General features: G+C 42.6%; 1 protein-coding gene across 6 annotated transcripts in view; it reads right to left on the reverse strand.

The window, feature by feature from the left end:
• The window catches only part of LOC102774146 (ankyrin repeat and sterile alpha motif domain-containing protein 1B-like), a 71,553-nt gene extending 58,284 nt beyond the window's left edge, over positions 1-13,269 (reverse strand). For 4 of the 6 annotated variants that reach the window (XM_006773341.2, XM_006773340.2, XM_006773339.2 and 1 more), the window contains exons 1-2: positions 13,159-13,269; positions 10,799-10,978 (exon numbers count right to left, since the gene is read on the reverse strand). In XM_006773341.2, the coding sequence (XP_006773404.1) occupies positions 10,799-10,882 (84 nt within the window). In that variant the 5' untranslated portion in view covers positions 10,883-10,978; positions 13,159-13,269. Of the gene's footprint in view, positions 1-10,798; positions 10,979-13,158 lie in introns of those variants that run through there. The other 2 variants (XM_006773342.2, XM_015570227.1) reach the window with 2 other exon arrangements.
• Between the last annotated feature and the right edge of the window lie 1,102 nt (positions 13,270-14,371).

A 14,371-nucleotide genomic window follows, 5' to 3' on the forward strand; every position in this document is an offset into this window, starting at 1 on the left:
TCTAGCAAAAGTGGGAGGAAGTCATACCAGCAAACACCACATTTGGTCCCATCATAAGTACACTGGCATCATATATATATTCTGCTATTACCTGTAGCCTGCCCAAGTTTATGGTTGCGCTCCTCCCTCCCTTTCTTCCTTCCAACTCTGATTCTGGAACTGATAGCATATAAAATAAGCCCTTAGCTGCCAAAGTAGGAGAGAACTATAGGCTATGTGATTCCTGTTATTCATTTGTAGAGATAATATATAACCTGCATTCCTAATATGACAGTTGTGAACCTAAATTACAGTTATTTATGAAAAAATAGAGCAGAGAAAGAAAAATGGAACACTAACTCCAGATTCTGCTGGGCAGCTCCTCAGGTTCTCTGGGTGTTTCAGAGAATGTAAGTCAATTGGGATCATGCTATTTATTGCAATATGGGCTATTTTACTTGTTCTACCTCAAAGTTTGGATGCCATCACATACAGTTTTCAGGACCACTAAAAAGCAGAAATATTAATAACTCACTCAGAAAAGCAGTGATCAGCTTTTTATCAAAACATGAATTGCTGCAAAGAAACTCGATTTTGCAAAGTAATGCTGTTCTTTGCCTGTAACATCCCTTTAAAATATACATTATGTTCCTTTCTTGCAAGCTGAGGCTGTCATTTTCTTTATTTAAACCCATTTATTAACTGTAGGCTCAACACCACTTCCTGCCTCTGGTAAGAAGAGAAGTATTGGACAAAGCCATTCATTCAATGACTAGAGGCCCAAAGCACGAAATTCATGCAAGGAGCTCGGCCCTTGAAGCCTAGGCTGGCTCTCACAGCCCTGGCTTCATCTGGAAGGTCGTTCGGCTGTTTGGTCTAATTGGCATATTAGCCCTTTATTATATAGGATGTTTATCAAGATCCCCTTATTTCCTCATTTTATCCTTGTGGAAAACATTTAAAAAAAGATCTAGCTGAACTATTAACTTGAATGATGCCAACCTAAGAGGTCTCTGGTAGATCTTACAGTTTTCCCCCTCAGTTCTGTCCATTTAGCACTGAAATCAATAAGTTGTAGGGTCACTTGAAAGATATGCTTTTTTAAGGTAAGCTTTTAAAACGAGCACATTATTACATCGTCAGGAAGGATCACTGATACACAGAGTATTGGCCAAGTTTTAAAAAGCCATTGGTAGAAGGGTTATTAGGTAAACTTGAAAAAAATATTTTAGCTGGAAAGTAATAATGTTAATGCAAAATCCTGCATTAAGGTTAAACACACACACACACACACCACTGTTGAGGGCTGAGAAGGGAGCTATGACTCATGGCCATTAACAAAGGCTGGAAAACTTCCAAACTGGGGAATCAGGATGCTGTGTAGCCCACATCCCACTTATCAGAATGATATTGGCAAGGAGCTAACTATGGTTAATATAGTGAGGGGAGGAGAGCAAGTTGTCTTCAGTCTTAGAGAACTGTTCTCAGCAAGAAGGAGCAGGTTTCTTCATTGTTTCAGAAGACAGCATAACTACATAGGAATTCTAGGAAGGCTTATTTCAATTTAATATAGGATGAAAGTCCTACCAATTAGAACTTTTCCAGTGGTGGAGCTGCCTCACAAAGTGGGGGGCACCTTTCCAGGGACAAGTTTAAGCAGAAGCTTGTGGCCGTCTGTTAAGGATACATTAGAGAGGGAGATGCATCATGAGGCAGGACTAGAGGCATTTTCTGGCCCCTTCCCACACAACAATCCCGCTTTCCTTTAACAGAAGAATCTTCTGGGTATTAATGCACAAACACCTGTGTGATGCTGCTTTCAAACCTCATTAACATAGAGACCCACACAGAAAGGGGGTCACCTCATTTCACAGCTGTTGACATGAAGCAATTGTTTGCTGTCCCTGATTTGGAAAGGATGAAAAATGGGATGTCCAGAGTGAAGGATTGTCTTCAAATACAATGTTTGTCCAATGCTCCCCTAGAGGTTTAATTCTCTACTAACCTCACATTTACATCAGGGATTAGATATTATTAACAGAATTTGTTGAAGGACTCAAAACATGGCACTGCAGCCCTCTGGGGTTCTAGAGTTTCTAGAGGGTGTCATGGACCAGTTTGTAGAGATAACACGGGTGTTCATCACATAGTGGTTACGGCCAGGGTGTGAATCCTGGCTCTGCTCATGACCTGTGTGGCCTGGAATGAGCAACATAAACTCTGTGTCCCAGTTTCCTCATTATAAAGTTGTATTAATCAGTGCGGGCTCTGACAATGATGACAATGAACTACCAGTTCAAGCTAGGTAGGTGACACACTGCAGTTCTCGGTAGTTTATTTCTCTAAAAAAAATTGAGACCATCCCAATTTATGTCCAGTCTGCAGCCCTAGAAACATGTGTTTTTTTGTGTGTGCCTATAACCTTGTGTAAAATAATCTGATCAACAAGTATTTATCGAGTGCTTATTATAGGGAATTAACAAGTGACCCAGGAAGGATCAGTCAGGCCTTGCCCTTACATAGCCAACATTTTAAGAGAAATAAAATAAAATATTTTAACATAAAGTATGATATATTTTGATATATGCTAACTCATGGAGTATTTAAAAGTATTTACTAGTAAGTATGGGATATCATCCCTAAATTCTTTCTAAAGAGCCCCAATGCTAATTAGGTTACAACACGATAAGAACCTGTACTGTGTTTGCATTCCTAAAAACGACTGTTTCTGTATCAGTGCACAAGTATTAGTCTGGGCTTACAAGCTGGAAAACAGAAATGGTTTTGTAGAACACAGCAAAATAGTATGAGCTTTACTTTAAAAGACATTTATTCCCAGTTGCAGTTGAAAAAGCATAATGTAGAAAACAAGAAGTTATCTCAAATAATAATAATATCTAAAACAACCCAAACTTACAGCTTTGTAGTTTGTAAAATACCTTGACAAATATTACTTTACGTGTGTCTCAAAACCATGCTGTAAGGTGGGCATTAATCTTCCTGTAGGAAGAGAAAACAAAGGCTCTGAGTAGCTGTGAGGCTTGTTTCAGGTTACAGAGGTAACAGACACCAGAGATGGAATTTTTAACCCTGATCTCATTACTTCAAATCGGTTATTTTTAAAAAACTCATCCAATTAAGTATGAAAAAATGAAGGCAATAGCTGCAACGACATACGAGTTTTCCATCAGACATTCTCATTCAAAAGTCAACATGGGTTTATTCAGGTACCCACCATTGCTAGCGCAGCCTGCCTGGAAACCATACCCACTTCTGACCACGGCCCTTTGACTGTCCATGGGAGGAGCTCCCTTCCCACCCCTCTCAGTCCACCTGGTTCAGGTGGAGCTACAACCACCTCCAGGCATGTGACCGAGGCCTGGTTAATCACCCCACTCCTGTCTTTGTGATTAGCTCAGGGCAGATAAGCGATCCAAACCAGGCTGATCTGAACCAATGGGACCCAGTCCTGGGATGTTTCGGGGAACTATTAGAAAGATAAGCCCTCTCTCTTATAGGTTCAAGTTTATCAGGACTTGAACTTGACACTCCTTTCATGTAGAGAAAGCCTGTTTGGGTAAGGAGCTAGCCCACAAGAGAACAGAGCCCGAGGGCAAGACATACCGGGATCAGGACTGTGTGGACTCCGCAGTGAAGTGACTCAAATACATGCCCTTTTATGCTTTAACATCTTGAGTGGGGTTCTTGTTACTTGCACGCATCCAGAAGAATCTGTACTAATATGTTACCTTAGTCATATGTAAACGCAATTAACTCAGACAGCACTGCATAATTGGCCCTGTTTCCTCTAGACATGAAAAAAACCCTCACTTTTTTTTTTTTTAACACCGAGAAAAGAAAAGGAAGAGGGAGAAAGAGATTAAGAGAATTTTCCTACCCTTGAAAATTTAGCAAGGTCAGATTATACCAGCCAAAGCTCTGCCCTGTGAACCCAAAAACTGGACTGAATATAATGAGAAACATTCCGAAAAGTTAACAAGTGGAAAAATAGCCTGGTGTGCCTCTTTGTGAAGAAGCCTAAGGCACCATGAAATATCACAAGGTCAATGCCACTGAAACGGTTTTTTTTATAGACTGTCAGATTTCTTATTTATTCCGGAGAAAATAGGATCTTTTCTACTGATTAAAGAAAAAAAATCCATGGTCTGGTTTTAATTGGAAACATTCACCTTGGCTAAAGCCCAGCGCCTAGAGGGAAGGGGAGACATCAGAGCTTCCCTAGCGAAATGACCAGTGGTGTTACGGTCTGCCCAGCATCAGTCAGAGTAAGCCGCTGGCCACCTCATTTGCCTCACAGATGGGCTTGAGAGAGAATAAAAGAACCAAGATTTCTTAGATCAGTATCAAAACCTAAAAAAGCTCCTACTTCTTCCCATTTTTTTTTTAAGACCAATGAACATGATAGTAACATGCCAATGTGGCCTGAAGGACACTCGTCATATTGGAATTTCCAATCCCAGGTTGTCACAGGGAGAGCAACATCTATGTTGAGAAAAGGCAATTAACTGTCCACATAAATAAACAAGGTGTACAACCATCAGGTTTGTTTCAAGTATGAGAGTTTTCCACTTTTGCCTGGGGAGATGCCTTTAGGAGTAGATGGCTGGTGGTCTAGCTCCTGGCCTGGAATTGGGTACAGATATCATCAGCATTCCAAGGTACCTCTGAAGCTGGTGTGTCAGCTTGTCAATGTGACAGGATGTCAAATGGGGAGTTCCTGACGGAAGAGCTTATTCTGAGCTTATTCTTTTAACCTTCTTTTTTTTGGGGTTATATATTATCTGTCTGTGCTTAGCATCACAAGTGGGTCTTTACACTGCATGGAAGAAAATATTAAAGTCACGGACAGGCTAAGCCTTTCTGAGTAGTGGATAGGTGATGAAAATCTGAATTAAAAAATACCCACTCATTATGGGCATTAAAAATAATTTGATATAACACAGGAATAAGAAACCTTGTGTAGTTTGTGGGGGAACAACCACCTAAAATGCTCTTGTTCTTAACACAGTTGGGCTATTTTCTGCAGGCTGAGCCTGTAAATCCCCATAATGTCAGACAGTGGGAAGAAGTCCTAGGAGCAATAGGCTTTCCCTCCCAGGGAAAGTATCAAAGGATAAATTATGATCTTCCTTCTTTTCCAGAGATGGCCAGCCATTTGCCCTGTGGCTTTCTGAGCTACCCAGGCTTCTCCAGCTAACAATTCTGTGTACTGTGTATTTCAAACAAGTTCTAAATTTCTTTCTAAGTGGTTTATCTCACCCTGTTACAGTGATATCATGCTAATACTATGGGGTGTCCTTTGCCGCAGACTTTGGTAACCTGTTTTTACAGGTGACTATTCCATCTCTCCTCTCCTTTCTCTGGCTCTGATGATCATTCTGCACAGATCCCGTCTCCATCATGGCAGATGCTCCTTGGCAGCCTTCATATTCATAGAATTAAAATAATAAAGAGGAAAATTCCAATTCCATTTTCAATATACATTCAAAGCCCGGATAACACCAGACCAAAAGTGATTGTGTTTATAGAATGGATAGCCGTCTGATAGCTTTGTCATTAACTGGCCCTACGATGGATCAGGACCTTTGAATTAGGGGCTGACAGTCATATATGCTAGTCATATCATCTAAACATGTAGTGACTTATGGTTTGAAATATACTTTCACATGAATCATCGTATCTGACACACTCAAACCTGAGAGGCAGGCATTACCTACATTTTAAAGACAAGGAAACGGAAGTCCAGAGAAACCGCATGACTTGGTACAGGTCACAGAGCCAGAGAGGAACCAAATCAGAACACCAACTGAGGAAGCCACTAAAGATACAGCATCCATTATTTGGAGAATCCCACAAGAACTTCTCTGTAAATGCAGCAACCCCAAACCTACGTGCGGAGCTCTTCACAAACACGGGAGAAGGGCAGAGTTCTACCAGGAGGTACAGGATGGGTTGCCACCGAAAGGATCAACAAATAACCACTGTAGTTCTGCATTTAAAGGGTTTTGTGGTGATTAACCATGAGCTGATTCAGTAAGTTTCCACTACTAGTGATTTTATGCTCAATCTGCTCACTGTGCCTACATAAGTGTGATCTATTAGAGCATGGGAAATTAGTGTTTGTTGAACTGTTATTAAACATTCTATATCACTGTAAACAGAGGCAGCCCACAGGGCATCAGGACCATGGAGGCAGCAGGGTATGACCCAGCAGAGCAGAGCTGGAGTGCTGGCTCTGCTGTGTACCGGTGGTGAGGCCAAGCACTCACCCACCTGGGCTTCCTCCACTACAGAGCGAGCTGCTGTGAGGATTAACTAAAATACCGCACATGGAACCCCAGGCACGGACCTGGTCAGGGCAGGACTTCTATATGGCTGTTTCCATTTCTCTTCCTTTAACAAAAGAATGAATATTTGGCCCAGCCGGTGGTGTGGCTCAGTGGTTGAGTGTTGACCTATAACCAGGTCACTGTTAGATCTTGGTTGGGGCATATGACTGGGTTGCAGGCTTGATCCCCAGTGTGGGGCATGCAGGAGGCAGCTGATCAATGATTCTCATCATTGATGTTTTTCTCTCTCTTTCTCCCTCTCCCTTCTTCCTGAAACAATAAAAATATATTTTTTTAAAAAAGAATGAATATTTGTAGAACTAGTATAATATGTAAAAATGCTTTCAAATAAAGGAGGAATTGATCTAGTCATACTTATTAAGTTGTACTGTTTGGATGAGAAAATACTAGACTTTGAACTGAATCAACTTTCTATGAATTAGAAGCAATTTAGACAAAGCCTTTATAGGAGCCTCACATACTGCTCCTAGCAAATTCTAATTTGGTTTCTTATGGGCTCTGCTACCTGGACCAAGTCAGGGAGTTTCTCAGTCTCCTTGCCTTTAAAATGGGGCTCATGCCTGCTTTCAGGGTTGTGCTCATCAAATAGAGCCACTGCCCCAGGTGATATTAATATTTTCATTTTGATGGGAGTGTTCAAAGCACAAAGACTTTTTACATTATGAATTTTCCTCATGAATATTAAGCCAAAGGTTGTGCGAAAATATGCATTTCTCTTCCTTTTAGAAGTCTTTTTTTATTTTCTGAAGATAGAGGCATTATTTCATTTTTCCATAAACATTTTCTGTAAACGGAGGCCTTCTATAAATGGTTTTAAGTTTTGCACCAGGGAACTGTCCCCCCCCCCCTTTTTTTATAAGTTTGAAAATGTGGTCTCTAAACTTTATTAATTCCATTACTCTTCTTTAGTATTCATTTACCCCCCTATTAGTATCCACTTTAAGAGTGCTTTGACTTCTCCTAAATATCATTCAAGAATATTCCTAAAGATTTAGATTAGGCTGTAAGAACTGGAAGTATTTTTCCTCCTTCTGATATCTTCCCCATATTTTCATTTACTATCTCATCCCCACAGCACTCGACTTAAAAAGCTGATCTGCCATGTGCTACACACACATCAATGGTTGTGCAGTATTTACCTTGTTTGTACTCAAATGAGATAACAGATGTGAAAGTATTTTAAAAGTTTAAAAGCTTTAGGTATTATTATATAACTGTGAATGCAACGTTTATTTATTAGGTGTATGGAAATAGGGGAACATTTCAGAACTTCTGAGCTAAAGTGTCCAATTTAGAATTACAGGCTTGAAAAGCTGTTTTTAGCATAATAGGAAACCCACTGTTTAGATGTGTTTACATCATTACTCTCAGTGGTTTAAAAAATGCTATTAGTACTCAACTCAATTTTGCTTCTCACATAGTCATCTAAGATAATTTGAGGCAGAATACTGATTTTATCAGAATAAAAGCAAACAACAGCTACAACATTTGCAAAGCCCTTGTATTCCCAAATAGCTATTTTTCGTATTGGTTTAAATGGAAAACAAGTAATTAAACACCACTCCAGTGTTACCTTTTAAAAAAAGATTTGCCAACAAATGAACTTAATAGGTGGAATGGACATCACGCTCAGCATCGTGTTTCCAAGTGAAGCAAAGCATTTCCAAACATCTGGTCAGCAGACCTTACGAAGGCAAAACTCCCACGAATGACTGCAGCCACAAGGCTTCTCGCCTACGGCTGGAACTCCAGATCACTCCGGTGGGGAATCAGATAAACCTGAGGCACTGCCAGCATGTCAAACTCAGGGCCGGTGAGTGGGACATGCTTGCAGTAGAGTGTTTCCTGAAAACATGGATCTGTCTTGGTGATTCTCTTTAACTGTATTTCCCTGTCTTTTAGCAACAGGAAAGAAACCCTGAAGATGGACTTCAGCGACTTAGGAACGGACTGGCTAGGCATGTAGTGACCAAACGACAGTAAGCCTCTGGAGTGAAACCGCTGGGGGAAGACCCGCTGGGACTGGGCTCCTGGTGGAAAGGCGGTGTGACTGCTGCTTGCTTACTGGGATTTTAATGGCTAATCCAAGTCTTCGGGAAGACTCGACTTTATTGGCTAAGCACATAACTTTGAGAAAAAAATGTAGTCTAGAGAGAGTATGTTTTTAAAAAGCAAGTGAATTTTTGAAATTATGATAGCAAATGACCCAAAAAAGAAAAGAACATCAACCTTAGTTTTTGAATGGTAGAAAAGCCACATACATAAAACTGTTCGACAACAAAATGATCAAGTATTTAATATCTTGTTAGGTTAACGCACTGAAATGGCACTACTTTAAAGAGGTACATACGTGTTCATTTCTTCATGATTTTTTTGGCATTTCCAGATGAGGAAACACTCTTAAAGCAAACAAATCAATGGCTGCAATTAACACAACCCGAAGAGCTGCAATCCCAGAATGCCTTTTCTTATAGGTCAGATTCCTGTAGTGCCACCTCCTATTTTCTCAGCAGCAAAAGTGCCAGATCAAATAGCAGGATTTTAGGAAGTTTTTACCAAGCTCCTGGTTGCTGGTGGAGGCCTGTGTCTACAACTAGTCATTTGAGCATTGTGAGCAGCACACGTAAGGTGAATGAGCACATGCACACAGGCCCTCCATGGCTCACCACATCCCACCCGCCTGCTTGTCTACCTCTTCTTGCTGCTTTTGGCCCTCTCTCACCCGGTCAGATACAAGTTCATTGAATCTTCTCAAGGGCAAGACAATTCCTGAAAAATAATGTTTTCAGACTGGAGTGACAAGAAAACAATGTAGGTTATTCAAAAGGTACTACTGGCCCAGTTTGTGACTCCCATAAAGAAAGTAAGAGAGAAATTTTGTTAGAGTACCCTGGAGAGTTCATATATAGGAGGAAGAGTAATTAATGTCCTCTTTGGAAAAGCTGTACCATGTGGAGAAATTTCATAAATTATGTGAGCAGCTGAGATGGGTAATTCTGTTCCTGAAGTTGATACAGTCAATAAGAGCTAATGTTCATCAACGCACGACCCTCCCTTACCCAGCAGAGAGAAGGGTTCAGAAAACACCCCGTTTGCATTAATACATAAAGACTACATGGTTCAAGGTCAAAACGTACCATGTCTCTGAAATCCTGTCTTTAGAGAGATTTAACCACCTATGTGATCCACAAATTCTAACAAGTAGCAGGAAACACATGAACACCTTTTGGCAAAAAGCTCTCAGACTCGTTATTTAAAAGAACATCAGTTGAAAACAGTAATAAGGATTAAAAGGCAACACGTAACAAGAGAGAAAGGGAAAATTATTCTTTTCTTGTCTCTCCTACATTTTCCATCTCCCTTCAATAAAGGATTCTCCACAATCCCAACATTGCCATTCCTTGCACAAAGAACTCTGAGGACAATTCAGAACTGAGAGAGCTAAAAGGAGATGCAATATATCAGGCCCTTTCTTCCTGGGGCATTAGCAGGCAGAATAGCCATAGTTTCCAGAACATTCTCTTCACGTTTTTCTTTTGTGAGTAGCAGCATAGAATGTTTGCCAAAGGCTTTTAAAAACAGAATCTCGCAAACAGTTGAGAGAAATATTTAACAACCAAGGCGAAGCAATTACAGTCATATTTTCACCTCGAAATTTTCATCTTAGGTGTGAGAGGCAGAGAGAAGCCTTTCAATACATCATTCTGAACCTAGAATGAGGATGAAAAGGGTTGAATCTGCCAATTGTTGTCAACAAATCCATGTCTCTGAATCTCGGGGCTACACGCCAGGGCTAACTGTCCACATGAACGTGCGCTTAAGAACAGCGCCACTGTTTGGCTATGGCTGACTCGCGTCTCAGAGCGGCCATCTGAGGACAGGTCAGACACAGACGTCCGCACCGAAACAGGGAAAGGTCTGGATGTGACAGATCTCTCTTTTCAGTTGTTAGTGTCCGGCAGCAGCGTCATTTTCAGCTACTCAAGTTCACAACGTGAGATGACGCAACTAGTCCCAATAGTACATGTCTATGCAGATGTGTCTACTTGGGAGGGAATTAACAACATTATCGGAGTTAACACTTTCCCCTGATTTCTGCTCTGTATTCCAGCCCATTTACATTTTCTAATCTAGACTTTTATTATTCATTTTCATTATGATTTCATTCTTGCCCAGTAATTGTTCCCTTTAGGGCAAAGACTTATGAGAGTGGACATAATTTCTTCAGGAAGAATGAAAACCAAGCATTTGTGTATACCTTCCATTCCCAGAAAGGTCTGTTTCAATCTAGGTCAAGTGAGCAGGGAATGAAAGCCATGGCATAAAATGGTCAAATTCCCATTGGTATGGATAATAGGCATCGTTAGCTATTGCTCAATGTTAGAATACATTTCGCGATATGAGTGAAAGGCAAAAGAACGTTAGCGAGGCATTTAATAACACCTTACCTGGGCCATCTGCCTCTCCAGTTTTGATCGGGGAATATCATCAAAGTAGTTTTCATTTCTTCTCCTCCTTGCATCGCCCTGCATGATAATGTGAGGAACGTCTAGGGAGCCACCAGTGGTGTAAGTGCTTTGGCTAAGTGATGGAGACAACTGAGGAGGAGTGTGATTACCACTGGGTTCCTGAATGGAAATACATCATGAAGTAAATACCACGTTTTGGCGGCTAACCTTTGGTTGCAAAATTGTGAAATACCGACAAGACACACTGTGGGGGTGGGGACTCATTTTTGAATCAACTGCCAAGGCGTAGATGCCATCCCACTGTCTTGTGAATGGCATGATCTAGTCAATACTTTTCCCCCCTAAGTATTTCAGGCCGAAGGGTTAGATAGTACAAAGAATCAGGCTGTTTTCTTTAACGAGAACAGTGGGTGATCTCAGAGGAGAGGACGCAGATGTCGGGTAACCCTGACACGACCACGTGTGTGTACAAGGGCAGGAGCTGCGTCCTCCTGTGGACAGAGTCCTCACCACGGGAGATGCCATGATGAGGAAGCTAAATGGGAACCACCGGGGCTGGATCCTTCATCAAACGGTGGTCTGGCAGTCAGGTGGGGAAGAGGACACAGTACGGAAACAGAGCATGTCACACGTGCAGATGGCAGGGCAGTGCATAGAATGACTTTCAAAGGCAAAGGTGACTTAAGCTGGGGAAAACTGGTCGGAAGTAAGGTAAGAGGAGGCAGAGAGCTGGGCTCTCGTGTTTGCAAGTAAGAGAAGGGTTGGAGGGTGCTGATTCCCTGCCCCCCTAAAGGTCTGGACCTCCTTTGACAAATTAAAGTTCTGCACTTTTTCTTGGGAATCTCTATTGTTCTCCTAAATCGCTTTCAGGGAGTAAGAGGGATAGGTTCAGAAGGGGGAGGAAAGAGAGTTGAGTAAGCAGCAGGGAAGGCCTCCTCTAAACAGTCATTCCAGGAGGGCTATCCTGACGGTGCCTACATCTTTCTCCCCTTCTGTGTAGCAAAATGAGGGTAAGACAATAATCCCTCTCTAGCCTCATTTTTCTCCCAATTTATTTGAAGCTCTGCTTATTGAGGGAGAAAAATAGGTCCTAATTCTGCGTTCACTGCTCCCAAAGCCCTCAACTAGCCTCCGAATGTCCCAGCATCTCCCAATTGCCCCAATAATCACTTTTCTTAAGGGCTCCGTCCTGGAGCCAATTCTCTTTCATTTCCAGAAATCTTTGTGCACTTTCTTTAAAACGGAATCAGACTCAAATCTTAAAAAAAAAAAATCCAACAACTTTTATTGTTTAAAGTATTACCTGTCTCCTTTTTCCCCTGATTACCGCCCCCCCCGCCCCGCCCCACCCCAACTCAAATCTTAACTGCTCCTCTCCTGCCCGACCCTCTGACTGGCCCACGGTGGTTATGCTGTGTGCTGAAACTCACTGATAGGATGCATTCTACTGCATCGCGTTGCTGGCCATTCTGTTGAAGTGCCACACTGTGTGCATCAGTTATTATCGCTCCCTTTTCTGACACTTGCAGAAAGGGAGTCAGAGGCACCAAGTGCAGGACTAAGTAAAGAGCACAGAGTGGGAACTCCCCAACTGCTCATGGACAGTCCAACTTTTCGATGAATTTTAGAAAAGTTCCTGGAGGCCTCAGGTACCCGGTGAATACGGGCTGCCCCTCCCTGCTCCATTTCTCCTGGCATTCCTCTCGCTCATTCTCTTCCTCTCTGCCTTTTCCTCCTCGCTTCCCTTCCCTTTCACTGTATTTCTCTCTGCACCCCCCCCCGCCCCCCCCCGCCGCGCTGTGGGGTTTCTCTCTAGTTGTACTGCCCCATAATTCTAAACAATAGCTGAAATAGTTTATTAAATATTTAGTTCTAGCTTCTCTAACCTTAATTTTTGAAGTGGGTAAGGCTGGGCAATATTTACTTCATAAAAAACTGAAGACCCTAAGGTTAATTTCAAATTGACCTTCACTTAGCTGTGGCCTCTGATCGATTTTCTTTCAGTGGGTTTGAGGAGTCTGACAGAAAACTCATTTCCTCTCTCTTGGTGTAAGATGGGAGTGTGGGGTGGCAGTAGTTGGGGGGGTCGTTCTTTAAAGGTGGGGGTTTGTCTGATGTGTATCTAAATCTCAAAAATATATATTTAACCAATCGAGGAAAAAAAATCTTGTCTTATGAAACACAATCAGAAGTGAGATTGTTTTTTCAGATGGGTAAGGTACGCTGTGTGGAACACAGCCCGCACTTCCTGACTCATTGCTTCAGTCATTTCATGTTATTGCCCCACATGAACTCTGGGGGCTAGGCGTGGAGAAAACAGGAATGTCCTGAGCACTTACCCTGAGGGTGATGGAGCGAGGGGGCTTCTGGGGCGGGTCCTCGTGCAGCCTGTCTCCCAGCGACGCCAAAATACGTTTCCTGTGGCCAATCAAACTGATTTTTAAAACCTGAAACGACACACATTTGGGTTATTTCATTTGAGAAAAATGATTTCTGTGGGTCCTAAGAGATGAAGGAACGAAAGGAGATTTGTACAAAGCTACCTCTGCCCCGGGACAGATGTGAAATCAGTGTGAGCCTTCGAGTCCAGGAAGGTAGAAATGCCATGGAGAAAGTGTCGGGCGGCACAGTGGTGCGGGGAGGAGGAGAAAGCGGAGAGGGTGCCCCTTCACTCAGGCTGCCCCAGTCCCACACTCTACTCAGCAGCCGCAAGACCTTTCAAAAGGCAAGCCAAGTCTTCTCCCCAACCAGCTGGACTCTCCGATCGCTTGCTGTTGCTGTTAGGATAAAAGCTCAGTCCTGACCTGGCTTTGAGGCCCAGCAGGGTTGGCTGCCCACTGCCCGTGTCTGTGTCCTTGCCTCTCTCCCTTCCATTCAGGATGCTCAGTCACACTGGTTTCTCTTCTCCTTGAACATCTGGTACACATCCTCGCCTTGGGGCCTCTACCCTCTTTGTCCATCTGCCTAGAAGGCCCCTGAGATTTCACATGACGCCTCTCACCCCTCTGGACACTGCGCAAGTGTGGTCTCCTCACAGAGCCCCCACACCTCCTCACTAAAGCACTGTGCCCTCAGCCCCATCACACTCTATTCTACCCTGGATCTCCCTGCCCCCGCCCCTTTAACATGTTTTCATTGATTTCAAAGAGAGGAAAGGAGACGGAAAGAGAGAGAGAAACATCAATGATGAGAGAGAATCATCAACTGGCTGCCTCCTGCACACCCCCTACTGGAGATTCAACAGGCAACCTGGCCATGTGCCCTGACTGGAAATAACAGGAGCTCCTTGAATAGGAAAGAATGAATGTTAATCAGTGGTTCTCAACCTTCTGGCCCTTTAAATACAGCTCCTCATGTTGTGACCCAACCACAAAATTATTTTCATTGCTACTTCATCACTGTCATGTTGCTACTGTTATGAATCGTCCTGTAAATATCTGATATGCAGGATGGTCTTAGGCGACCCCTGTGAAAGGGTCATTCGACCGCCAAAGGGGTCGCAACCCACAGGTTGAGAACCGCTGATTTAGATAAAAGCTGTAACGCAGGGTT

This window comes from Myotis davidii, unplaced genomic scaffold, assembly GCF_000327345.1.
Source record: "Myotis davidii unplaced genomic scaffold, ASM32734v1 scaffold267, whole genome shotgun sequence".
Lineage (NCBI taxonomy): Eukaryota > Metazoa > Chordata > Mammalia > Chiroptera > Vespertilionidae > Myotis > Myotis davidii.